Genomic DNA, 25,212 nt, shown 5'->3' with positions numbered 1-25,212 from the left:
CAGCGAAGAGGTGACGGTGGTTTTCCTTGAGGCTTCGTTTGGCTGCTGGCTGGGCTTTCTGCCTTTGGCTCAGAGGGGCTCAGAAGTTGAACATACCTGTGCTGAGTGCTCGGATCAGAATCGGACGGATACGTCATTGACGGCCCACTCACCCTTGCCAGCGAAAAGGCACATGGTGGCGGGAAAGGAAAGGAGATATTGTGGGAGGGGGGGCTTTTGAATTTATTTTGGAGGCTCCTTAGATTGACTTATGGGGGAAAATAAAGGAGCTGGCTGACTAAAATGGTGGGTGACTGGCGATCTTGTGGCGAGGCGGGGAGGCTGTTTGTGTGTGGCTAGTTAATGCAAGCTGAGGGGGGTTTTGAATGCTGGATGCCATTTTGTTGCACGTGCTGCTGCAAACTTTACAGTGCAAAGCCAGGCCAGGGAGCCATCTTAAGTTGAGGCTGCATAGGCCTTGTGGTGCATGTGATTCAGATTCTATTTAGTTGAACCTCTGGTTACAAAGTTGGTTGGACAGTGTTCTCGAAGCTACCAGCATGAGTTTGACCAGACTGCAGGAGGACAGGAAGGCTGGAGTGCCTGGAACAGGCTGAGGGTCCCTTATTTTCAAATATGTAAGCTGACAGCTATGCTAAGGAGCAGCTTGATTTCACCCCTGGAGGCGAACTCCATTGTCTCTTGAGACAAATGGATGCCAACAACTGCCACTTTAAACATTCAGGACTTCCCCCAATGAGTCCTGGAACTGTAGCTTGGGAAGAAGGACGGACTGTTAAGCCACTCTGGGAACTGTAGCTCTGTGAGGGGAGTAGGGGACTCCAAACAACTCGCGAAACCCTTAACAAACTACGGCTCCCCTGATTTTGGGAGGGAAGCCATGGCTATTTAAAGTGGTATGATGCTACTTTAACTGTACATTGTACATAGGGCTATAAACAGGCTGTTACTATAGAAAAGAACTAAAGTACACTTCCTGCCCCCCTTGCAGCAGACTATGCACATCATCATAATCACAAGCTAATAAGTAGTTTTGCTTGTGTTGCCATAAAGTGGTAATTATGCCTTTTACAAGGCACTGGAGTCTCACCCAGGCAGATAGAGGATGACAGGGGGATGGGAGCCTGATCTCTTATGGATCATGCCATTTACTTATTGTATTTGTTTTAGCAATATTAATAAGCTACTTCTAATATCTGGAGAAGTGGATGAAAATGTTTTAAGACTTAAACACACATTTTATTTCCAATATTCAGACCTTTAATGCCATATAGGTCATGGCTACAAACATGTGCATTTGAAAGGACAGTGTGTTTTTGACATACAGTGGATATATTTTGATTTCACTAAGGCTGGTGCAGGGAAACTTTGGCCCTCCAGATGTTGCTGAAATATAACTCTCATCATTCCTAGCTGTTAGCCATCCTTGCTGGGGCTGATGGGAACTGCAGTTCAGCAACATCTGGAGGGCCAAAGGTCCCCCACACCTAAACTAAATCAATTTCAAAACAGAACAGCTGTTTTGCTAACATTTACTTAAACAGCAGGTTATAGCTGTCCTAAAATAATTCCTCCATGTAACAAAAGAATCAAATGTCCCTTACTGAATGATAACATTCATTGTATGGTGACAGACCCGTGAAAGTCTGGAGAACGAAAAAGGATATGTTAGGAAGGTATTTTGAGAACAATCTGATGGAAATCTGTGCTTTGTGTCCATCAAGATGAATGGCAATTGTGCAGAAGCTACTAATGTAGTACTTTTGTGGAAATACCAAATGTCTACACCAGCCATAGGCAAACTCGGCCCTCCATATGTTTTGGGACTACAACTCCCATCATCCATAGCTAACAGGACCAGTGGTCAGGGATGATGGGAGTTGTAGTCCCAAAACATATGGAGGGCCGAGTTTGCCTATGCCTGGTCTACAAAAAAACTGAGTATTGAGTGTTCTGGATAAACAGTTTCCAAAAAGCAACATAAAAAACAAAAACCCACTGTCTGCCAAGTGCACCATTTAAATTGATTTCCATTTATGTTGTTAAATATTTATCTTCAAAAGTCCCAGAAGGAAATCTTCAATCTCTTTTAATATAACTTTTGATCTGCCATCTACACAACCTTTTATTTTAGGCAGATAGTTACTAAAATTCTATTGAACTCACCCAGATCTTCTTCTAGATGACCACAGATGGGCAACCTGCAGTGACAGGGCTGAATGTAGACCTTTGTTGCAATTTCATTGGGGTTATGAGGATTGGGCAGCAGTATTGTTACTTCTGTTGACACTATACTTCTGCTGATGCAGTCTAGGATTGCATTAGGCATTTCAGCCACCACATTGCAGTAGTGACTCATGGTTAGTCTGTGGCTGCACCCACCAGAACTGACAACTGTGATGAATTAACCCATACAAAGTCTTAAAACTGATGGTCTGAGGGATACCAGGCAGGGATTTCACCAGCTAGAAGAACAGATGTCAATCATATTAACTACAGAACTCTCCTTACACCAACAGGTCAGAGTGTCCCAGGTGACTCCACAAGCCCATACATTTCATTTATTTAGTAAAGACATGTAAAGATTCCAGGTGAGGTCAGCTCACAGGTGAGAGCAACCAGTTAAGGTAGCAAGTCCCTGCTGACTACAGATGGTCTCTTCTTTTGCTTCCTATCCAGACCTCCATTTCCCAGAAGCTGGATGTTCAAATTGTGTGTTCCAATGGCCTTTAGATCAACAGCAAAGTTCTCACATTCCTAGTGGACAGGCCTTGCGCTGCCAATGAAAGTATCTGTAGATGACCTAAGATGGCACCTGATGACCTAAGATGCAACTGAAACACTTTTGCAACAGGAGCCGTTGTCAGCTTAAAATCTCAGTCTTGATAATCCTCAAAAAAATCCAGATAAAGATCGCCACTCCCCAGGCCACCTATTTCTCATCTTCCATCAATACAACATGGTCTCAAGTTTCCCGGTTATGTGAAAAGCCCACAAAAGCTATGAACACACAACTCACGATAAGCCTAAAAAAAAGGGATTCTACTACCCAAGAATCCCACCATAAATTGGCCAACATGTCACAGCTTGTTATGTTTTTTACAAAAAGGAATCTTTATGATAACTCTCCAGACCCTTTTATAATTGAAACTAGGCTTCTACCTTCCTAAGAATTTTTCTTTCTAAATGACATTTTTCCCTTCCAGCAATATTTCTGTGCAACACGAGCACTGAAAAAAGTTTTATATAGCCAGAGACACTATTTCTTTTCCGGAATTTCCAAGAACAAGCATCCCGCCTCAGTGACAAATGAAACTTCAAAAACTCTTTCAAAGCAGGGGCATTTAAACCGAGGTTTCCTTGATGTTTATATTACATAGCAGGAATACTGGCAAGAAAATACCTTTCAAGCTCACTCTTCAGATATGTCATTGTGTTAACAGGTTCCCGACATTATTAATCGGGGAATTAGTTTGAAGAGAGATTTAAAAGAGCATCGAAAGTGATGTCTTTGGGATGCACAAGAAAAGGAAGATGCCCATTTCAAACTAATCGCCACGTACTTGGTATGCAGAGCAAACACCGCTGGGAACAGAACAACTGAACTATGAAAAAATCTTGAAGAAGCAACTCCACATCACCTGCTTGAAGCATCAAGGAGAACCTGTTATTGAACAGTGGTAGCAATGTCAATGTGCCCTAGTAAAGTGTTTCCCAGTAACTATAAGCTAGACTCCACCTCCGGTATGGCTGTTAAAACAAATGTATATTGCTGGTCACAGAATCAGAGTCTGAAGAGACTCGGAGGATCATCTAGTTCAACCCTCTGCAATGCAGGAATATGCAGCTGTTGCATACAGGGATCAACCTGCAACCTTGGTGTTTTCAGCACCACACACTAATCCAGTGTTTCCCAACCTTGGATCTCCAGCTGTATTTGGACTACAATTCCCATCATCCCTAACTACTGCCCTTGCTAGCAAAGGGATGATGGGAGTTGTAGTCCAAAATCAGCTGGAGACCCAAAGTTGGGAAAGACTGCAGCCACCCTAACACTTGCAGCAACCAGCAATGGCAAAGTATCATTTTGTGGCCAGTGCAAAAGAATCCCCTCAAGTGCCTTTACCTGAGGTCATTCTAGGTGGTTAACCCTTCGCACACGTCTAACCTCAATTGCAAATTTTAGAAGAAAGCTAAAAAGATAGAAGTTCATTCCATGCCTATTTATGAGCTGAGTCAAGGGATTGAATGGAATTTCAGCAAGGTCATTTTTCCAGATGAAGACAACCCCATGGAACTTTAATGCTTAGGAGCAAGACCCGCTAAATTCACTGTGACTTTGACATGGACGCTTTCTTAATATGATCAGACAGGGAGAACTCAGATTTCCCAAGTGTGACATAGATTCCAGTAGCCTTTAGCCAGTCTCTTAAATCTGCGGCTCTCCAACTAGTGTTGAACTCCAACTCCCATCAGCTTCAGCCCACAAGGTTAACAGCTCAGGGATCATGGGAGTTACTGAGTCCAACACCATTTGGGTAGCCACTGGTTCTCCCTCCCTGTTCTACTGGCTTGGAGACCAGACTAGGAACTTCTGCAATATTATGGGAATTCACTGCACTTATTTTAAATAAGCCAGCAAGAGGGGAGGAAGAGGCCAGGGATAAGAGAGGAGAGAAAGGAACCTGAAAAGAGCAGCTACACAAAAATTATTCTGTATGTGCTAGTCCACATTTTCAGTCACATGGCTCTGATCATGCGAGTTCATACAAGTCACACATACCAGACTACTAAGGACACCCAGTTTAGAAGGGTATTTGTATAAGTTCACTCTAATTCAGGACAGAACAATTGTCCTGGTGATGACCAAGATGCAGGTAAGACGAGTTCAATGAAAGCGGTACTGCTACTCCAAATTTTGAACTCAGTTCCGAATTCAGACTCGGAAGGTAAAATGAATTCCTCAAACTAAGAACACAGCAGACTGCAGGTACAGGCATTTCAATCTTAAATTACAACATGTCAAGCGTGAAGAAATGTATTACACTGTCTGATTCTATCAGCATCTTTATTGATTCTGCTAAGAGCTCCAAGAATCAACATCCTATTGATGAAAATGGAACAGCAAGAGGTGCAGTCATTCCTCCCAGTCTGGTCGTAGCAATTTATAGCTTTCTGAACAAGAGATGCCGCTTTATATGTGGGTCAAGTAATTTTGTTTTAAGACAGTCTGAATAGCAACTGCCTCCAATAAGTGATGCTCTCTGTGCTGACAGCATAAAGTACCACTGACACCATGTTTGTATGACAAGCACCAAGCACAGAAGCAAGCAACTGGGCACTAGACAAAAAGTCTCCAGAAACCTGCAATTACTTCAAGGCATACAAGTTCAATACCCAGCATCTATAGCAGAGTTCCCCATTATGGAACTCTTGTGCCCACAAGGCCCCTGTTCCTCCTTCCCTTAAAAATGACTTCCATCTTGGTTATGAGTTGGCAATGGTGGTTACTTTTTGGTCTCCTGAAAGATTCCTAGAACTTAAGGAGGAAGTTGGAAAAGTTGTCTCTTTCCCACTTCCTCTTTCAGCTCTAATCCTAAATTTTCCTCCAACCAAACTTCGACTAAAAGGGGCCTGCAACTCAGAATACTGCATTTATGATATTCAAACAACATATATATTTGCAAAACAGTTTCCCCCATGCTATTATGATATTAGCCATCCATTTTCCATCCCTTCTGGTGGCAAGCATGAGCTACCTGGGGAGGGAAACATGTTGCCCCCCAGATGTTGTGGGACAACAATTCCCATCACCCCAAAGCATTGGTCATGCTGGTTGGGATTGACAGGAGTCCAACAACATCTGGAGGGCCACAAGGTCCTAAGAACATAAGGTTGTAAGAACATAAGAACATATGTTTGGGTCCCCACCTCTGAGCAACCTGTAGGTCATTTTTTGAAAATCATTAAGTGATAACCAAGGCAAAGCATTGTTGCTAGTTAATACATCAGAGGACTTTGGGGATGAAAATGCAAGGTCGACAGTTCAGTTAGAATGGCTGGACCATGCACCCAATGCTAGTGTTAGCCTATTTTAGTCTGTGGTTATTTGGTCTTATTGTAATTAGATACATCTATAAAAATGATTAAAATACAAAAACTATTGTATGTTGGTGACTGCAGACAGTTTTGTCATACGACAGTTCTGAAAAGCAGCGTATAAGCCTTTTAAATAAAAGAAGCAAGGCATTAATTATAAAATGTGTTCAGTCTTTAAAATGCTGCAAGACTTTGTCCCTGCTCACACCTTGCAAGCATTGTAATAAATTAACAATCACTCAGCAATCTATCCAAGGGGTTGGCAACTGCCAAAGGCTCCTCCTTCTCTGCCCTTGGACATAAAAAAAAGTGGTGTGAAGGGGTGTAAAATATGCTATGCAAAAGCCATGCCATATGTTGGAAGGAACAGAAGCAGTTCCATTGTTTACTGTACAGTATTGTTTTATTTTAGGTAAGCTGTTTGGGGGATCCTTCTGGATCAAGAGGCAGTAGGGAAGTCAGATAAATAACCACATTTGACACTTGAACCATAAGGATGCAGTATTTTCATTCTCATTACTTCCTTTGCTCTTCTCCCCCCGCCCCCACTGTTTATACTCCAGGGTGCTGCAGCCCAGAAGCCCACAGTCCACTTAATGCATCTGATGATGCAAGCTGCAGACTACAAAAGCTCATGTCACAGTAAATCATTTTAAGATTGGCTCAGTGAAGAGGCTGAAGGAACATGATGCAATTCTACTGCTGAAGTTAAGCCAACTGACCCTGGAAGGGAAATAAACAGAAAATTGCATAAAGTTATTTGAAGAATACATTTTAATTTTAATTTTGCCAGCACAGACTGACACTATAATCTTTTGTAATTCTTTCTTCAGGTTTCAAACCATATGTCAGGAGAAAGGACTACAGCTCAGTGGGAGAATATATACTTTCCATGCTTAAATTCCCAATTCTAATCCCCTATTGAAATATTCTCAGGTATTCTTCCTGGTATAAGGAAGAGACCCCAGTGGGAGTACCCAACTAGCCAACACGTCCAATGGTATGGGATGATCGGAACTGTAATCCAACAATATTCGGAGGGCACCATGCTGGCTGCCTCTCATAGATGCTCCAGTGATTCAGCTTTGTAGGTTCATAAAACATTAACTGCAAAATGGACCTTGGATTTCTTATTCAAACAAGGCGTTCGGTTTCCTCCAAAAGTTAAGTGCTAATTTCTGTTCACCCATATACAAATGACAATGATAGAAGAACATGAACTTCCATTCACTGCCTCAGTCATGGAGGGCAGAGGTCACCTGGTTCCAGATGACGCTGGAATGCTGACTCACTTTGCCTGTCAGCAACTGAAGTGTCAAAGCATGACTCCTTTCCAAGCACGTTATAACACAGTCCCCCAAAGTTATGCAAGGTCTATTAGAATTAGAGCAAGATTTTCATTTCATCTGGCCAACAAAAATAGATTAAAATAGATCTGCTTTAATCTCCTAACCCCCCTAAGTCCCCATATCCTGCTTTGAGAATAACCCTTTGGTGTTTTTTAATTGTCTCATTGTTGTTTTATGTATTATCTAGAATAGCAGCCATCACCAGGATTCATGGAAAGGATGTAAATGATAAATGAGGCCAATCCTATGCTCCGGGGGGGGGGGCAGCTGAGAGTCTATAGGATTCAGCAGAAGGGCCACCAGAGCACAGCTCTCCGCCACAGTCCCACCATCCATGATCTGCAGGCGGTGAAGGCCCAAATCCAGACCCTGCTTCCTCTTCCCCCAGCATGATGCCAAACATGCCCTGAAACTATGCCAACCCCTGCAGTTGAATGAACAATGAAAGGGTAGGGAAGAGAAGACTCCACCTCCCACCCTGGCCACCAGTAGCTCTCAGGGATTTGGATGTGGCAGATGTTCGAAAGATTCACTCACTCATTCCCAGATGGAACCTTGTGCTCATCCATAGTTGAAATAACTACCTATTCTTGTTTATACTGTCTTCCCTCCCCTTCCTTCTCCTCCACTGCCTCCCATGTCAGATTCTGCTCTGCAAGCCCTCTCATGTAGGAACCTGTCCATTAGGGCTTGCAAAGCACCGTGCACATTGAGGAAGATATGCAATAAAGAAAACATTAATATGGACACCTCTTCTGGAAGCGAGTTTTCAATATTTCCCTTTTGAATCCCCCATTACACAATAATAAATCAAAAATAGCTTGCAAATACAAACAAACCCAAGTGTGCCCTCGAATCTCAACCCCGCCAATTAAATTTGCCAGGCCAATTAATCAACTAGAGCTTTATTATTTATTCATCCATTCATTCTGAAATTGACATCCTGCCAACCAGCTAGGAATGGCTCTCATGGTGGCCATCAATACATTAAAAGCATTTATAGCTAAACAATATTTTTAAAACTGTACTTTTAAGCAAACAGCAAGCTCGTCTACAGCTTCCTTGAAAGGCAACCATTTAGTTCATTAATCTACCAATTAAGTCAATTAAAGCTTGCAGCCCAATTGTAAGCAACTGATGTTTTGGTGGGAGGACCAAGAACATGAATACATGAAGTTGTCTTATACAGGGTCAAACCACTGGTCAAGGCAGCCCAGTTCTTCCTATTCTGACTAATGGGAGATTCCCCCAAATTCTCGGGGCTCAAAAGAAGTTTTTTCTTGTTCTCACTTAATTAACCAACCACACACTTTATTAACTAACTGTGCAATCCTGTACTAAGGTGTCGGTCCTATTGAGTTCAATGGATCTTACTGCCAGGTTAAGTGGGCAAATGATGGAAAGAAATCTTGAGCAGCAGTCAGATGCACAAACTATTTACTGAACTTCAAAAGCAACTGGTGATAGAACCATAGTCTTTGACTTGACTTCAGAAGGCCAACTCTTATAAAGTTTTGGAATGTAATGAACTTAATGACATCTGTACACATTCTGCAAAACTAATATCCAACTTGATAAGCCAACCTGGCAAAGGCAATCAGCAAGGAGGTGGGGAAATCTAACAGCATCTTTACTACTCATCAGTTTGAAAGCAAGTTAGCATATAAAAGGTAACTTTAGCTCAATGGTTCTCCAACTTAGATACCTGCTGTGCTTCTTTGCATTTAGCCTTCAGGATACTGCAAATCTTCTTTTGCAGTTCAGGAAACAGCAACAAGACTATTCACACTTACAAGCAGTGAGAACTTCGTAATCAACACCACCATGTAAATGCCCCTATTTTCAGAAAGAGGAATTGGAAATTACTCTAGTTAAAACTCCCAAAGGTCATACTATGCAAATCAACCCTGGTGCACCTTCAATGCTAGAGGAACCAGCAGGATTCTATTTCTGAAACAAGCATGTATGTAAACGGAAGCCATATTTGAGATTGAGACCAACACACACATTCAGGCTCCAGGTGGGAAACCAAAACCTTATTACAATAGCTTCAGTTCCGTCACAGATGTATACATTACATTAGATCATTTCATCACATAAATGGGAATCAAATTACTAAAAGTTACAATGTGCAACATATACAAAATGGCAATGTCAAATCAATTGTAAAGTTCAAAAATTATATAGAAACAATTTGCTAATTACTGTTTTTTTTAAAAAACAACAACTCAACGAGACTTCAATTACATAACCCAGATTCAGCTCCAGCAGTGCTTTAAAAGCAAAGTTACATGCAACTTACGGTAATTGCACCAAAACACAAAGAACCTCTAACTTTTTCTAATGAAGACTAAGGGGAAGCAATTTCTGTGCTGGTACATTAACACAATCACCCCTTATCCCATATCAAATCCAACTGAATGCAATGAAGACAGGTGAAATCTATATTCAGGTAAGGATTCCTGTTTATGCACGGATCCTCTCACCAGAATCAGGGGCTACATGTTAAAGATTATGGCCCTAAACATTTGATTGCTTACCAGGTATTAGTACTCTGAAACCATCCTGTTTCAAGTCAAAAATGTCATCCACACAGCAAGTGTACAATTAAGACTTTAAATGAAAACTCGCCACCAGCTCACTCAATAAGTGGCAAATTAGTTTTTTTAAAGAGCATGCAAAGAATTTAAATGAAGCTGATCTCAACTTCAAACAAATGCTAAAGAATTCCTTATATCCATTGCTTTTGAAAATTTAAGAACAGTTCACCAACATGAGACAGGCTAGTCAAGACAAATATCAGTAAGAGCCTTTCAGAATTTCCTTGTGTCGAGTTAATAACCCTGAATTAAGGCAAGTACAGAGCAGAAGCTATTTTCATTCCAAAAACTTTACTAAAATTATTAAATTCAGCTTCAGAATTGGCCACAATGTTCATGCAAAAGGTAAGCAGGTAAATAGCTCAAGAGTGGAGAGACCTTTTTACTTCCAGTTGCTGCTGGACTACAACTCCCATCATTCCTGACCACTGACCATGCTGGCTGGGGCTGATGGGAGCTGGAGTCCAACAATACCTGGAGGACCACAGATTCTCTATACAGTACCTGAATTACCACTTTAGCAACAATAGTCAGCTACTTTTATTTCACATACAAATGGATCCCGATTAAGTTTGAATACAGCTCTCCCTTTTTCTTTATTGGCTAGTGGTCATACTGCAGAATCTGGAGAGTTTTCTTAACGAGATGCACAATTTAATTTTAACCTACTTTATTTTCAGAGATGCAAGTGCCATGTATCCAGCACAGGTCATTTCTAAAAGGTGTCTTTGTAGTTTCTTACAACCCCCTTTCTATATTTTGAAAGACTTTCTCCTACTTCCACAGCTAGCTATGCGGAGAAACGCCTCTGGCATCTCTCCAGCTTTAAACCAGTTACAATTTATTTTTGACAAATCCTATTGAAATCACTCTAAATCATATGAGCAGTATTTTTAGCAGAATGCAACAAACACTTTCAGGATTAGGGATGATGAAGAGACACGTTTTTTAATCATTCTCAAGCAAACTATTCCAGCTAAAAGGACAATATACCCAGATATCTGATGAGGGGGAGGGAGACTGGTCTGCTGTCTGTAAGCATTTGGATAGATAAAAATATAGGGGGGCTTTTGTCAAATTGGTAGCTAATGCAAAATAATGATTTTGACTAGGAACTATTGATTTCACTGGATTGTAGGATAGCAGTCTATGGGGGGGGGGTGGATTTTTCACTAGACGTCTCTTAAACACATTTCCTCACCGGAATTTTCTAGATTAAGCTTGTGTACATAGCCGTGTCTCTTAACTTTTGTAGGTTGCCTGATACAATGACTAGCACAGAATGAGTAATATTAGCAGTGATGAACCTCAGCATGGGCCCAAACAATATCACAAGCTTACCTGCAATTTGTAATGCATAATTCACACTGTTATGTAAAGAACTAGCGTGGTGTAATGGTTAAAGAGTTGGGACTAGGGCCTGGGAGATCAGGGTTCAAACACCTTGAGTTCCTTGGATAAAAGGTGGAATTAAAATGTAACAAAATGTGTAAATAAATACCTCTTACTGCCCTTCCAAAAATAATAATATATTTTAAAGAAAGCTAAAGCTATGGGGGGAAAATAAAACAAAGCATCTTAAGATATGTTTTTCCTTTTGTAACTATCTAGCCAGCCAAAATACAAAACTGAAATATTAATTAGCATCATTCTGTCTGCTGGCAACAAGGAGTTTTAACTTGGCTTTCTAATCCCAGCGCAGAGTGGCTTAAAGCAACCCTTTCCCAGCCCTCCAGAGAACAGAAGAAAGCACTGCAGTCTCCCAAAGTAGTTACAAAGGTAGCTTTCCCTGCTCTTTGGACCCAAGATAGCGGTCATTCGAAGGGGAGGCGATTGCAACATTCAAGACCTTCGCAAGCGCACATTATCTAAGGCCTGGTGGCAGCACAGGGCACTGGGGGGTGGGGAAGAGGGAATAAAGCCTGAGCCGCGAGGAGGACTGCACTGAAACGTGGGTCCTCCTGGCAGTGACATAACCGAACCTGGCCACTGCAGTCTGGAAGCATCACGATTTTGGGAAGCGGGTGGAGGACGAAGAAGAAGAAGAAAGGGGCAGGGAGAGCCAGGCTGGCTACTCAGTTCTGGAGATCCGTGCACGGAAAAGCAATGCGGAAGGCGCTTGTGGAAAGGAGCACCATCGGGGTGTTTGGAGGAGGGCTCCTCCTGAGCTGTTGCGGGAGCGGGCGAGGGAAATAAAAACAAAAAGGGAGCTGCAAACACAATAAGTAAAGTCTCCAGCAATGGAGCCTCGGGCGGCGTGTGCGCGGGGCCTGGCCGGCGCAAAGCGCAGACCCCCGCGCTCCAACCCGGGCGCAGATGGAGACCGCGCGCACGCGGCCACCGAGTCGTCTTTTGCTCTCTCCGCCGGGGTGGGCGCAGCGCAAGCGGAGCAGCAGCCCGATCCTCAGGAGCAGTGCATAGCCATGGAGGGGAGGGGATGCGAGCGGGCTCCGTGGGGAGGCGCTAGGGAGAGAGGGAGCAAGGCAGCGGCGGACCGGGGCCGAGCAGGGACTGTGTGCCTCGCAAGGAGAAACGGGGACAGGATCAAACCCCCCCCCCCAGCCCCCGTCTTTGTCTCCCTTTCCCTCCTCGGCTTACCCGCCAGCTCGTCCGGCTCCAGCCCGCTGTCAGCATCGATCCCGCACAGCACGAAGTAGTGCGCAAAGCGGCAGGGCGCCGAGCCCGAGCCGGGCCCGGGGGGCGCCGCGCTGCCGCTCATCCCTCCGCCGGCGTCCGCGATCTCTCTCGGGCAGGATCCCAAGCAGCAGGAGCAGCGCCGCTAACGCAGCAGCACCAGCAGCCGCGCTCCTTCCATGGCGCAAGTCCGCCCGGGTGGCGGCCTCCTTCGCCGAGGGGCGCACGGCCGAGTGGGAGGAAGACGAGGACGCGGCGCCGGCGGTAGTGGCAACAGCAGTGGCAGCGGCGGCGGCGCCCCTCGGTCAGCTGAGGCTGCAGCCGGCGCTCGAGCCCCGCTAGGCACCGTCCCGCCGTCGCCTCTGCCGCCTCCCCCTGCCGGTCAGACGCTAAGCCGCGCCGCGGGAGGGAGAAGCAGCGCACCGGCCCGCTTCCGCCCCGCCTCCTCGGCGGGACATTTAAACCACGCTTGGCGCACGAAGCAAGGCTCGGCAACCCAAGGCCGGGATTGGTTTGGTTATCAGCCGCCTCCCGGAACGCGTGAAATTTTGCTTGATGGACCACCTGAATTGTTTTCCTGCCTGTTGTAGCAATTGCAATGCGCTGTGCTAGATGCTGTATGGTTTTTAACTGTATTTTTAGTGCCTCTCCTGTTTCTCTGCTTGTTGCTTTACCATTTGAATCCCATAGAATACAAGGTACAAGAAGGAATCACAATACAATTTAAAATCATGAAGAATATTTACTACAGGCTTGCCATGCATCATCTGAGTGAAGCAAATACTGTATGCACAAGGAAGAGGTGAAGAGGCACGGAGCTAACAAAACAACAAGAGTGGTCAAGAAGCCAAAGCAAAGAAAATGACTCCTGCTTAACTGACCAGAAGCAGGGCAGATCCAGAAGGCAGGATGGCTCCTTCCCCACATATCTGTCCACCAAAAGTGGCAAGTGAAGCTCAGACAAATGCAGAGACATAAGAGAGAGACAGGCAGGCAGGCAAGATAAAAAGTCTGGAATGGATCTGTGGCTTTTGCCTGCAGAAAACTGCCACCCCTAGATACATTCCAGCCTTTTTTTCTGCCTGCAACTCACTTGATGCCCTTTAATAAATAAATACAATTAGAGTATGTTTGGGCACACTTGGCACACCCCCTGACACACCTATTCAACATATATAAATTTAAGCTTTAATTATCACTGACGGTAACTTTTGTATCCCATTGCCATTCAAATCCCACCTTACAATTTTCCCTTTATATGCCTGGCTGCTAAGATTTCACGTAATGCATCTGATGAAGTGAGGTTGAATTTGTTAGTCTCTTAAAGGACTACAAGGCTCGTTGCTAGTTTTTACTTTGCTCTGTAAGCCCTCTTGCAATAGGGCTGCCACTGACGTCAGGGAAGAATGCACCTCCTCATACTGGATTGGTTGGTAGCCTGTTCTGTGGCTGTGTGGCAGTTCCCTTCCTATGTGTAGTCTGATGTATTTATAGGACTCCTTTAAGGGCTATCACAAGTTGCTGAACATCTACGCCCTTGTTGTTGCCTACAGTTGTGTGAATTAGATTCTCTGCTATGTATTAATTCACAGTTTAGGACTAAATGCATGCAAGCTGAGAGCAGTCTCTGGGAACTGGCTCATGAGCATATGTGTTCTGTTAAGTTGTGGGTGAACATATCAGACAACACAGCAATTCTTCAAACAGCTCTTGTTTATTCACAGGCCAGAACAGAACTGAACTGAATGGTTCAGCCAGCCTGCTTATATAGAGCTCCACTACAATGCAACAGTAACCACTTTCTGTAACTATCCAATCACCAATCGTCACTTTCAATCCCTTATTTGCATATGTGGACCTGAGTGAAAACTATCTACAGTATCCCCCTGCTAGCCCAGGGTGAGAACTTCAGTACATAACATGTTCCAAAACTGAAAAGAGAATGGTGAACATGGAAGAGGGAAACAGGTCTGGTGTGTGGTCGGGAAGACCTTGGGCATGTCAAATATGGGAGTGGAGCTTTGAACACAACCTCAAGCTACATTTAATGGCAAGACACATATTTGAATGTCTAAAAGGAGCACACCTAGAAAACACCTCTGTCTGAGACATAAGAAGAGCTTTACTAGATCAGGCCAAGGGTTCATATAATCCAACATATTGTTCTTATGGTGGCCAACCAGATGCCTATGGAAAGCCCATAAGTAGAAGCTGGATTCAACAACAAATAGGAGGGGGGAGAAGAGGGAGAGAGAGGGGGGAAAGAGAGAAAAGGAGAGAGAGAGAGAAACAAGTAGGAGCAGTGGATTTAAAGATGCTGGGGAGCAGCTGCTAGACCAGGCAGACAGGTCCTGAATTAGACTGACTTTCCATTTGATTCTGTCTGAATTTACTTCCAGGTGTAAAAAAAAGTAAACCCACTTAAGGATAAGTGAGCACTACAGTATTGAACATATTGGGACTTACATTTGAATAAACATGCATAGGATTAGGCTAAAATCCAATGCACACTTATCTAACAGTGATAATGTTGAATTTAATAGTAAACCTCAGGTGTGCACTGAATGGCTCAATTAATTCTAAGTAAACCACTGGCTCAATCATTTGCACACTTAGGTTGGCCTGTTGCCTTACTTAAGTGGGTTGTATTTTGAATAAATATGCAAAGTTCTCTTAGCTGTGTTAGTCACACGGCTCTTTGCATCCTGGCCCCTCTGAACAAGCCAAGTTAAGCAGGACCTCTTGTCTGAATCTAGTCACCATCTTTGCAGGTATTTCAGATTGCAACATAACTAGAGTTGGGTGTTCTTCATAGCAAGAAAGGAAGTATTTCATTTTTAAATATGAATTTTTCTCAGCAAGAAAGTTGCCCCTGGAAAAAAAGTTTATTTCCAAGGGTTTGGGGCAGTGGCAGAGGAATGGGAGTGGGGGGGGGGTGCGGGCCATCCCAGGTGTCATCCCCTGGGGGGGGTGACAAAATGAGTTTTTTAAAAAAATTGGACTCGTGAAACTTTTTAGGAGTGACGTGGTAGCTTAGGCGCCTGCAGGTTCTACGCTGCCTATAACGGCAGCATGGGACCTGCGTCTGCCTACTGCCTCTCCCTCAGCTGCCCTACAGCTGAGGGGGAGGCGGTGGAGAGACTCCGAGAGGCTTGCCCTCATGGGTGGCTTGCCCTGCCCCCCCGGCTGTAGGACACGGCCCCACACCAGGCACCCGAGCGGCCAGCTACACCACCTTTTTGGGGTATTTTCAGATTCACGAAGAACAGCATCAGAGGCTCTTGCGCCTTTGTCAGGTGTCAGGCACTCAGCCGTTCCTGTAACGGCACTGCCATCTTTCCCTGCTTAAAAAAACCCTATCAATTTAGCACTGTTTTATGCTGTCTCCTTTGGTTTTAATGTTGCTGATGAATATGAAGCTGCTTTATACCAGGACATCCTATTGTCTATTTAGCTCAGCATTGTTTGCTCCAGCTGGAAGTTGCTGCCAAAGTTTCTACAGAGATGTTTCCCACCATCTTTCCTATACAAAGGATGTATTCTTTCATGGTGCTATGACCATGCTGAAGGAAGAGAGCAGGGGCTTGGCTGGAGACTGATGTATTTTAAAGTCAGTGTCATTCTTGCCATAATTGCAATATACTGTATATATTTTTCTTTTGAAAATAAAAAATAATAATGATGGGGTATAGATAATTTTGCAAACAGGAAAGGGAATGTGCTCAGTTAACTAACACACACAAAAATGCATGTTTACTTTGGAGTAGGTTACACTATGTCCAAAGCGGTTTGCTTCCCGTCACATCTGTTTAGGATTGCAGCCTAGTTTTGGGATTGCACCTCTGGAACTAGAAAATAATAGCATAGCTACTTACTGCTCAACTCTATTTTGGCAGCATCATCTTTTGTATTATGAATTAACATCCACTCCTGGATTAACCTTTTGCCTGCAGTAATTATCAGCTCCATTCAAACACTCATCTTTGATTCATGGCCAGTTCTTGGACAGATGGAATAAGAAGGTTCAGCTATAGAGCCATTTTTTAACCCAATTAATTGCCTTTTTTTATTGCAGTGACTTATTTCCCCCTCTGAATTTTCAGTTCTAGCTTCCTGTATTAATAATAGCATTTTTCCTTAATCTCCTCTGAAGCCTTTACCTTTCAGAAGCTGCCAGCCTAAATTGGGTCAACAGCTGACACATATATTAAAGTCTTTTTGGTTTTGCCATAAAGGATCAGACCATTTGTCAATCAAGCCCTATCTCATGCACCCTAGAAATAGTTTTTTAAAAACCCATTTTTAATTGTAGTGCCATACAACTGGGAAGTAAATCTTTCTATGTTCACCAAGGCTTACTCACTGATAAATTCTGAAAGCAATTCTAAACTTACTTATTTGTTAGTTTTCCAGTGATGAGGACCCTGTCCTTTGTTGTCAGCCAAGAACAAATATATCTGACAAGACTGCCCCACCCCTTAATCTTTAAGATTAAAGTTGTACCCAAGCAATTCACTTTATATTTGACCCTATAAACCAAGGGGAGCACCCAAGGTGGCTGTCACCCAACTCTTAAGGAGCAAAACTTTTGCCTGCAGCCACAATGCTTAATTTGTTGAAATATAGAAGGCATGCTAATGATAGGACAAATGCAAGCTTCTCTAGAAGCCTATGCTGAAAAACTGCTAAATGTAGCCAATTTGAATTTGTTTTAGCCACAACACAAAATCAGTACAAAATACGTTATGAAAGCAGTTGTGTTTGATCACATCCATACAATACATTTAACACACATGGTTTCCCCCAAAGAATCCTGGGAACTGCAGTTTGCCCCTCACACAGATACAATTGCCAGCACACTTAGCAAACTACAGTTCCCAAGATTATTGTGGGGGAGGGACCCATGCACTTTTAATGTGTGGTGTAGACATGACCTTAGTTGTAGAGCTTTAAATGATGCGCAGCTGGATGCATAAACCAGCCACCTTTGACACTGTGATGCTGGAAAAAATGGAAATTTAAATAGCCGTTACCAAAGTTCAAACTGAAATACAGACACCAGTTTGTAATCGGAACCCGGTTTAGAGCTGCAGCAGCACCTGCTATTACCCTAGGGAACAAGGATGAGTCTGAGGCCATTCACATGAGACTCAGCCAGCAGGACGTAAGACCAGGAAATAGTCGTACAGTGGTACCTCGGGTTACATATGCTTCAGGTTACATACTCTGCTAACCCAAAAATAGTACCTCAGGTTAAGAACTTTGCTTCAGGATGAGAACAGAAATTGTGCTCCGGCGGCATGGCGGCAGAGGGAGGCCCCATTAGCTAAAGTGGTGCATCAGGTTCCCACCTCTGTAAAGGGCTGGAAGGCTATGGAAAAGTGCTATGGAAATGCAAAGCCTCCTGACTCAAGTAAATCCTGCAATTGTCATGTAAATGCAGACGATCCAAATTGTTGGCATCATCTGTTGACAAGCCCCATCTGCCCCTCACTTCCCTCTACAGCACATGCAGAAAACCGCCTTCTTGACCATTGGACCCACTACTGGTCCACTCCATTGCTGGAGCCTGTCTTTGCATGCAGGGGAAGTCCCTACTAAGGTTACCTTCACCCGCTTTAGCCGGCCAGTCGAAGCCATTTTTGGGGTGTGGCTGCCATTGCATGCAGACAGCTTCTAGGAGCCACAGGTGAGAGCTGAGTGCAGGGCGGGGACCAAAGGTGAACAAACTGCCCCCACCTGAGGTGCTGCCCCTCCCATAACACCCCAAGTAATCAAGCTAGGTGTTAATCATCACTCTCAGGAGCAGCTTTTTAGGGTGGGAGGCATGGAGGGAGAAATCAACAATCTGGAGCTCTACCTTGCACAACTGTCTGCTAATGCAAAGCCACCGTAACTCATTGTCTGCAGTGCAGAGGCCGAGAAAGGAAGGCGATTGAAACCCATTGTTATTATAATTAATTAATTAAATTTATATACCACCCTTCATCAAGAGGCCCCAGGGCAGTTCACAAAATAAAACACAAGTAAATAATTAAAACAAAACAACAAAACAATAACACACACCCCTTCCGTGCTTGCTTCGGCAGCACATATACTAAAATGGGAACGATACAGAGAAGATTAGCGTGGCCCCTGCGCAAGGATGACACGCAAATTCGTGAAGCGTTCCATATTTAAAACACACACACACAGCCCTTCCCAAAGATACATTTAAAATGTGATATGAATCAGCCAAAGGCCTTGTTGAAGAGGAATGTTTTCGCCTGGCACCTAAAAATATATAATGAAGGAGCCAGGCGAACCTCCCTGGGGAGAGAATTCCACAAATGGGGAGCCACTGCAGTAAAGGCCCGCTAGGCCTCACATGAAGAAGGACCTCAGTATGAAATGGTCCAGCTTTTAAGAATGTAAGTCTGTGACCAGCCGTGCAGTTAGGTAACTTTTAGACTCAGGACTTAATGGTCGCTCCCTCCTTTTGATGGTAATATGTATTTGTTCACTTACCTTACATCGTAGTAAGTCAGCTCTACTTAGTTTGCAGGTTCTCCTGCTCGTTCTGCTGTGCAGGACTCTGGCCCAAACTCCTGCACCACCACAGACCACCTGAGTACGGAGAGTTCTAGAAGTCACATTTGCCTCCTGGGCCTGAATTCCCCTACCCTGTTATCTGAGAACAGGCCTCCAAGGCAGCTGATGTAACAGAAAGGGAATGCCGAATAAATATAATAAAGGATTTTTAATGGTAAATGATAACACATGAAGGCTTTGCAAGGGTAGGGGGCGCTATGATGTCAAATCTTTGTTCTGTAAATACTAATTGCAGCACATATCTATTGTACTAAAATCTGTGATCACTAGATGGCCTCATAACCTAATAAATTTAGGAAACTCTAGGCATAATGTCCCTACTTTGTGAGTGGCATTAAATCTGAAAGGTTTACTCTGACAGGACTCTGCTGTTCCCTCATGCACCACACAAGGATGGCGGAGATCTATTTATTTATTTCAAGGTTGCCCCTGAACATATGTCACAGTACAAGGTTCCAGAAGATAGGCCTCTTGTTGCCTTGGTAACGGAGATGTCATTACAACAAAGTAGGCCGGCATTTCCTTCCTTACCAGTTGGGTGCATTGACACCTCACGGAATACAAGTTAAGGTAGGCTTTAAGGTAAGAAGAGTTGATACACTTCACAATGTTTGCCACTGTTTCCACTAGGGTTGCCAACTTCTTTTAATCTGCCCCGTGCCTGAGCATTTAATAGGAGCCTGGCACACAGAAATGTAGCCAGTGAGCCTTTTTCTGGCACGGAGGAAAAGTGAGAGGAAAAGCTAAGTCTGCAGACTTTTGTACTTGCTTACAACGGAGACAACAAGAGTACAATACTCTGATAAGGGAGGGGGAAAGGACATACAGTGGTACCTCGGGTTAAGTACTTAATTCGTTCCGGGGGTCTGTTCTTAACTTAAAACTGTTCTTAACCTGAAGCACCACTTTAGCTAATGGGGCCTCCTGCTGCCGCCACACCGCCGGAACATGATTTCTGTTCTCATCCTGAAGCAAAGTTCTTAACCCGAGGTACTATTTCTGGGTTAGTGGAGTCTGTAACCTGAAGCCTATGTAACCTGAAGTGTACCGGTATGTAACCCGAGGTACCACTGTAATATGAAAATACTGTAGCTGGAAATCTCTCAGCCTTGCTCTCATCAAAGGGAACGGAGCTAAGTTTTGGAGTCTAGATCAAGGAGGCCTTTCAGGCAAACCTACCGGGCTTGTATCCCTCATAACACCTGAAACATGGGTGACCCACCTGAGTGACATCCATGGCAGTGAAATGAACTTATTCACCTATACACCAGAAAACTCTGATCCTCCCTGGCTGGCTACCTGTCTCCACTACAGAGATTGGAGAACTTATTATGTCGCTGCGTCCTGGAAAAGCACCAGGTGTAAGATATGATCCCTCCTGAGATATTCTCCTCAGATGTAAATTAGTGGGCCCCAATTTTGGCCAAACCTTTTACTCACATAAACATGACTGGTGACATCCCTGCAGGGTGGCACACCAGCATAGTTGTACCAATCCCCCCCCCCCCAAATGAGACCTATTAGATCCTCGTAACTATAGACTCATAAGTCTCCCAGATGTGGCTTCCAAATTATACTCACAATATCTATTAAATAAAATTCTGGACTGGGGCAGCAAACAAGCCATCATCCATGAAGAACAAGCAGGGCCGGTGCACTACAGACCAAGTTTTTGTTTTGTACCACCTAATCCGTAAATTCACCAATGAATTTACTAGAAGCAATGCAGCTAGTAAGCCTGATCTTTATTAAAGGAAATAAACTGTTGCAACAAGGTTCCCACTCACCACACGTAGGAGGGAGAACCCCAAACAATGCTGTTCAAGCCCCTATATACAGTAGACTTTTTAAATTGCCCACCCTGTAGCCCAAGACTTTTGCAGGTAACACACCTGCGTTCCTGGGTCCCACTAATCAGACACACAGAAGCCAAGAGGAGAGAATCCAAAGTTCCTTTATTTTGCTGCACAGCAAAGTGTTCCAGCTGAGATCGCTCTCAAAAGTCTGGACCCTGGGGTGTCACCCTTAGGAGTCTTTTATATGTTTCAGAAACAATGGAAAACATATTGTTATAGGAAAATCCTTGGGCTCACTTGGATTACCAAACAAAGACACCAGCCAGGAATATAGGAGCAAAACAGCAGCCTGTAGGCCTGGTCTTTATTTTAAAGGATTATTACAAAAGGACTTCCACCCACCACATGGGAGAAGCACAGAACAAAGGATTGCTCCCACTTTTATAAGTTTTACAAAGATACCTACAACACACCTAAATTTACATCATGCATACATCACAAATGCATCACAAACTGAGCATCCGGTTTGTCCCCATCCTTCCCTTGACCTCCACCTCACACCCATCAAGTAAGACAAAATAAATATTTACAAGTTCCTGGTTTCCCAGGCCAGGTTAATCACACCTCTTTGTCCCAACCAAGAACCTAATCCACTCCTGGATGGTTTGCCATTGTCCATGGGATGACTGCCTGTCTGACACCCATTGCCAGGATGCCAGTGATTACCTTTTGTGCAAGGGGCTGCTGTGTACAGACTCCCCCCTTTCCTAAACCATTCCTTTCCTGAACAGAACAAAGTTGGAATGGTGCAAATCCATACCAGAGCAATTTTATATGGCTTTCTAAAGTTTTCCCAGTGAACCAGTAGGTAGATACATTTATCAGTGAATTTGGTAATGTGCAGCAGAGGCCCTTTGGATAAAGATAGGAAAAACTGTGGTTAAGTGTTTTGTGGCGACATTTGCCGAAGTGATTGTGTTGATTTTGGTCAGGGGTTGGCAAGGTTTACCTTGCCTGGGCCAGTTCACTCCCGCAGAGATCGCTCCGTGGGCGCAGACGCAATTTTCAGTGCCATGGAAGCAAGTCCCCGCTCCGTGCTGCACCAGTTTAGCGCAGCGCACAGGGACTCACCGCATGGGCAGCTTGGTTCACCGACCCCTGATTTTGGTAGTTGGGGTGTGTGTGTATGGTATCTGCTGGAGGGGCAATCCCCCAACCTTTACATAAACTACAATATAAAACCAATCACAAATCCCCAAATCCCTCATTGTCTTATTTGGAAGCGAAGCAAGCACCCTGATACTGTTCAAAACTTATACTTGCGTGGCTGTGGCTGTGACTGCGACCCTTCAATTCTGCTGACAGCTCATTTAACTTGTTTACTTCAGCTTATTTACTGCGCCTCCGCATCCCATAGCCTTAATACTGCTCTTTGCTAATACAGTGGTACCTCAGGTTACATACGCTTCAGGTTACATACTCCGCTAACCCAGAAATAGTGCTTCAGGTTAAGAACTTTGCTTCAGGATGAGAACAGAAATCGTGCTCTGGCAGCACGGCGGCAGCAGGAGGCCCCATTAGCTAAAGTGGTGTTTCAGGTTAAGAACAGTTTCAGGTTAAGTATGGACCTCCGGAACGAATTAAGTACTTAACCCAAGGTACCACTGTACAGCATTGTAGACGTCGACAATAGCCCATTGGCAATTGGAAACTCCTTAGCAGGAAATGTCTGTCTGCTTTAAAATGCTATGCATTCACTTTCTCACTTTTACACTTTTGACCTCATGCTTGCAGGAGCCTTGCCAACAAGACTGTCTGTGGTATATTTGTAGATAATCTCGTCAACCAAATGTTCGTATCTTTAGCATTACATGTGGGAGATGAAAGCTGCTTGCGCTTTAATATTACAAGTATATAGGGGGGGCATGCTGGGTCTATTACCTTTACCTGACACCCACTACCACAAAACCACCCCCCAAAACATTATACATATATCACAGAAGGAGGTGGTCTCCAGCAGAAATTTGAGAGTGTTGCTTCTCTCCTGTCTGCCAGGATACCTGATAATGCCTTACTTGATTGCATTTTCTGGGAAGCCTGACCATTCCTTCAAGATGGTAAATACTTAGTTCCTGAATCTTTTACGCATATTGATAGTGTGCTCAGCTTAACAGATACTGTAGCACCCTGCTTGTGGTTAACGCTTAGCTGGAATGAAATATTCAACGCAGCAATAGAGAAATTAAAATAATAATTTATTTGTCAGACAAATAAATGAGAGACACAGTGGTATATGGATACCCATTTCCTATTACCTTTTATGGGAGACAAAGAGCTATATTTCCTTCTATTCATAAATGGCAGACAAGTAGCCATATATCTTACATTTGCCTCGACAAGGCACCTTAATTACCAGATCACCTTTGCCCTATTGCCCTATTGCCCCTTCACTCCAAAACAGATGGCTAAACAGATGGCTCATGGTAACAGAGATCTTGGGTTCATGCTCTGTTTTTAGTGTTGTCATGCTCTGTTTCTAGTGTTGGAGAGAAATGAATACTGAGCCACTATTGCTATAGCAATAAAGACTTGAACCTCTTCTAGACAGCCAGAATCTGCACAGACAGAATTATATATCCAGTGCTTTTTTAAAATAGAAAAATAGGTACCGGTACTCACCATGAAGTTGTTACAGTGTGTGTAACACTTTTTAGCTACACACAAAAAAGAGGTGCCAGTACTGCGTACCCCCTGTAAAAAAAGAGCATTGTATATAGCAGTCCATTTAAGAATTTGCCTTTGAGCTTATTTCCTCTCCTCCCTTCCATTCCTTTTTCCTTGTGTGTCGTGTCTTCATGTAAACTGCTATGGGACCCCTTTTTTTAAACTTAAGAGCTTTGTATAAATGCCTTCAATACACAAACCAAAAGCATTTGCAAAAATAATTTTTGACCCTACCAAGCTTAGTGCTTGTTAAATTGTGCTGCATTTGACTTTATTATTTCATTTTTATTCCACCCTTTCCCCAAGGAGCATAAGGTTCTTTTCCCTCCCTATCTTTCTATGCACAGTCAACCTGCAAGGTAGGTTTGACTGAGGAATAGTGACTGGCCCAAGGTGGGGATTTGAACCCATGTTGTCCTGGTTCTAGTTACAGCTTGTTTATCCACTAATTACAGCTGTGGGAGGGCTAAATGTGGCCCTCCAAGCCTTTATCTCTGGCCCTTGGGACTCTGCCCAGGCTGCACCCCTCACAAACCTTGTTTCACAGTCTTCTTGGGTGTTTTTGTCTACCTAGAAGTGTCCTTGGGCTCTGATATGCCTCTGGGTTGCCTGGGTGGTGACAGAAAGGTATGTATGTGTGTACAAACTAGCCAGCCCACTCTACGAAGATATCATTTCCATTTATTGCCCTGTCCATTTTTGTCCATTTTTGCCAGCACTAAGCATGTGGCTCCCATAAAATGGTCCAGAAGACAATGCAGCCCTTGAGCTGAAAAAGTTCCCCCACTCTGGATTACACCATACTGGCGTAGCACAAAGAATCCTTTGTAACATTTGCATTGTATTTGCATTGTTGAACTATTACAGAAAGAGAAGACGAGAGAAGGAAAGACTGGGGTTATCAGTTTTTTTAACACTGGCTCCACTTCTCTGCCTTTAACTGCAGAATGGGACGCTGAGATGGAATAGGCAAAGATTATCTCCATGCCAAGAGAAGCTTCACCTGTTGAGCTTCTGTATGCCAGGCTGCAGTTAAATGTACAGGGCAAGGATAGTTTAAAAAAAAAACTAGCAGAAAAGGCTTGGCTCACAAACGCAAGAGGAACAGCAGACACAATCTGAAAGCGTTCTCAGAAGCTGTTAACACAGGGAAAGGGAAGCGGCGGCTCTCTTAAGGCGTTATTGGACTCCAACTCCCATCAGCCCCTCCCACGACGGCCACAGATGAGGCTTGATGGGAGTTATAGTCCAGAGTGTTCCACGTTCCCGGTGCAGCAGCTAAACAAAGCAATAACACTTCCGGTTGTTAATCGAACGCGAGGGGCAGCCCATGCGGGTAAAGGAATAGGACGAGGCACCATAGAGGTTTCGGTGACGGAGCGGTTCCGGGATGCCCGCTGTGCTCCACCCCGCGGGTGA

The 25,212-nt window shown here is 44.0% G+C and overlaps 1 protein-coding gene across 9 annotated transcripts in view; it reads right to left on the bottom strand.

Moving 5' to 3' along the window:
• DENND5B (DENN domain containing 5B) overlaps positions 1–13,144 on the bottom strand; it is a 98,532-nt gene extending 85,388 nt beyond the window's left edge. For 3 of the 9 annotated variants that reach the window (XM_083401322.1, XM_083401326.1, XM_083401325.1), the window contains exon 1: positions 12,647–13,061. In XM_083401322.1, the coding sequence (XP_083257448.1) occupies positions 12,647–12,767 (121 nt within the window). In that variant the 5' untranslated portion in view covers positions 12,768–13,061. Of the gene's footprint in view, positions 1–12,646 lie in introns of all 9 variants that reach the window. The other 6 variants (XM_083401324.1, XM_083401323.1, XM_083401328.1 and 3 more) reach the window with 5 other exon arrangements.
• Positions 13,145–25,212: the final 12,068 nt, after the last annotated feature.

Source organism: Podarcis tiliguerta (genome assembly GCF_965153285.1).
Source record: "Podarcis tiliguerta genome assembly, chromosome: 10".
Lineage (NCBI taxonomy): Eukaryota > Metazoa > Chordata > Lepidosauria > Squamata > Lacertidae > Podarcis > Podarcis tiliguerta.
This window is presented reverse-complemented; position numbering and strand designations above follow the sequence as displayed.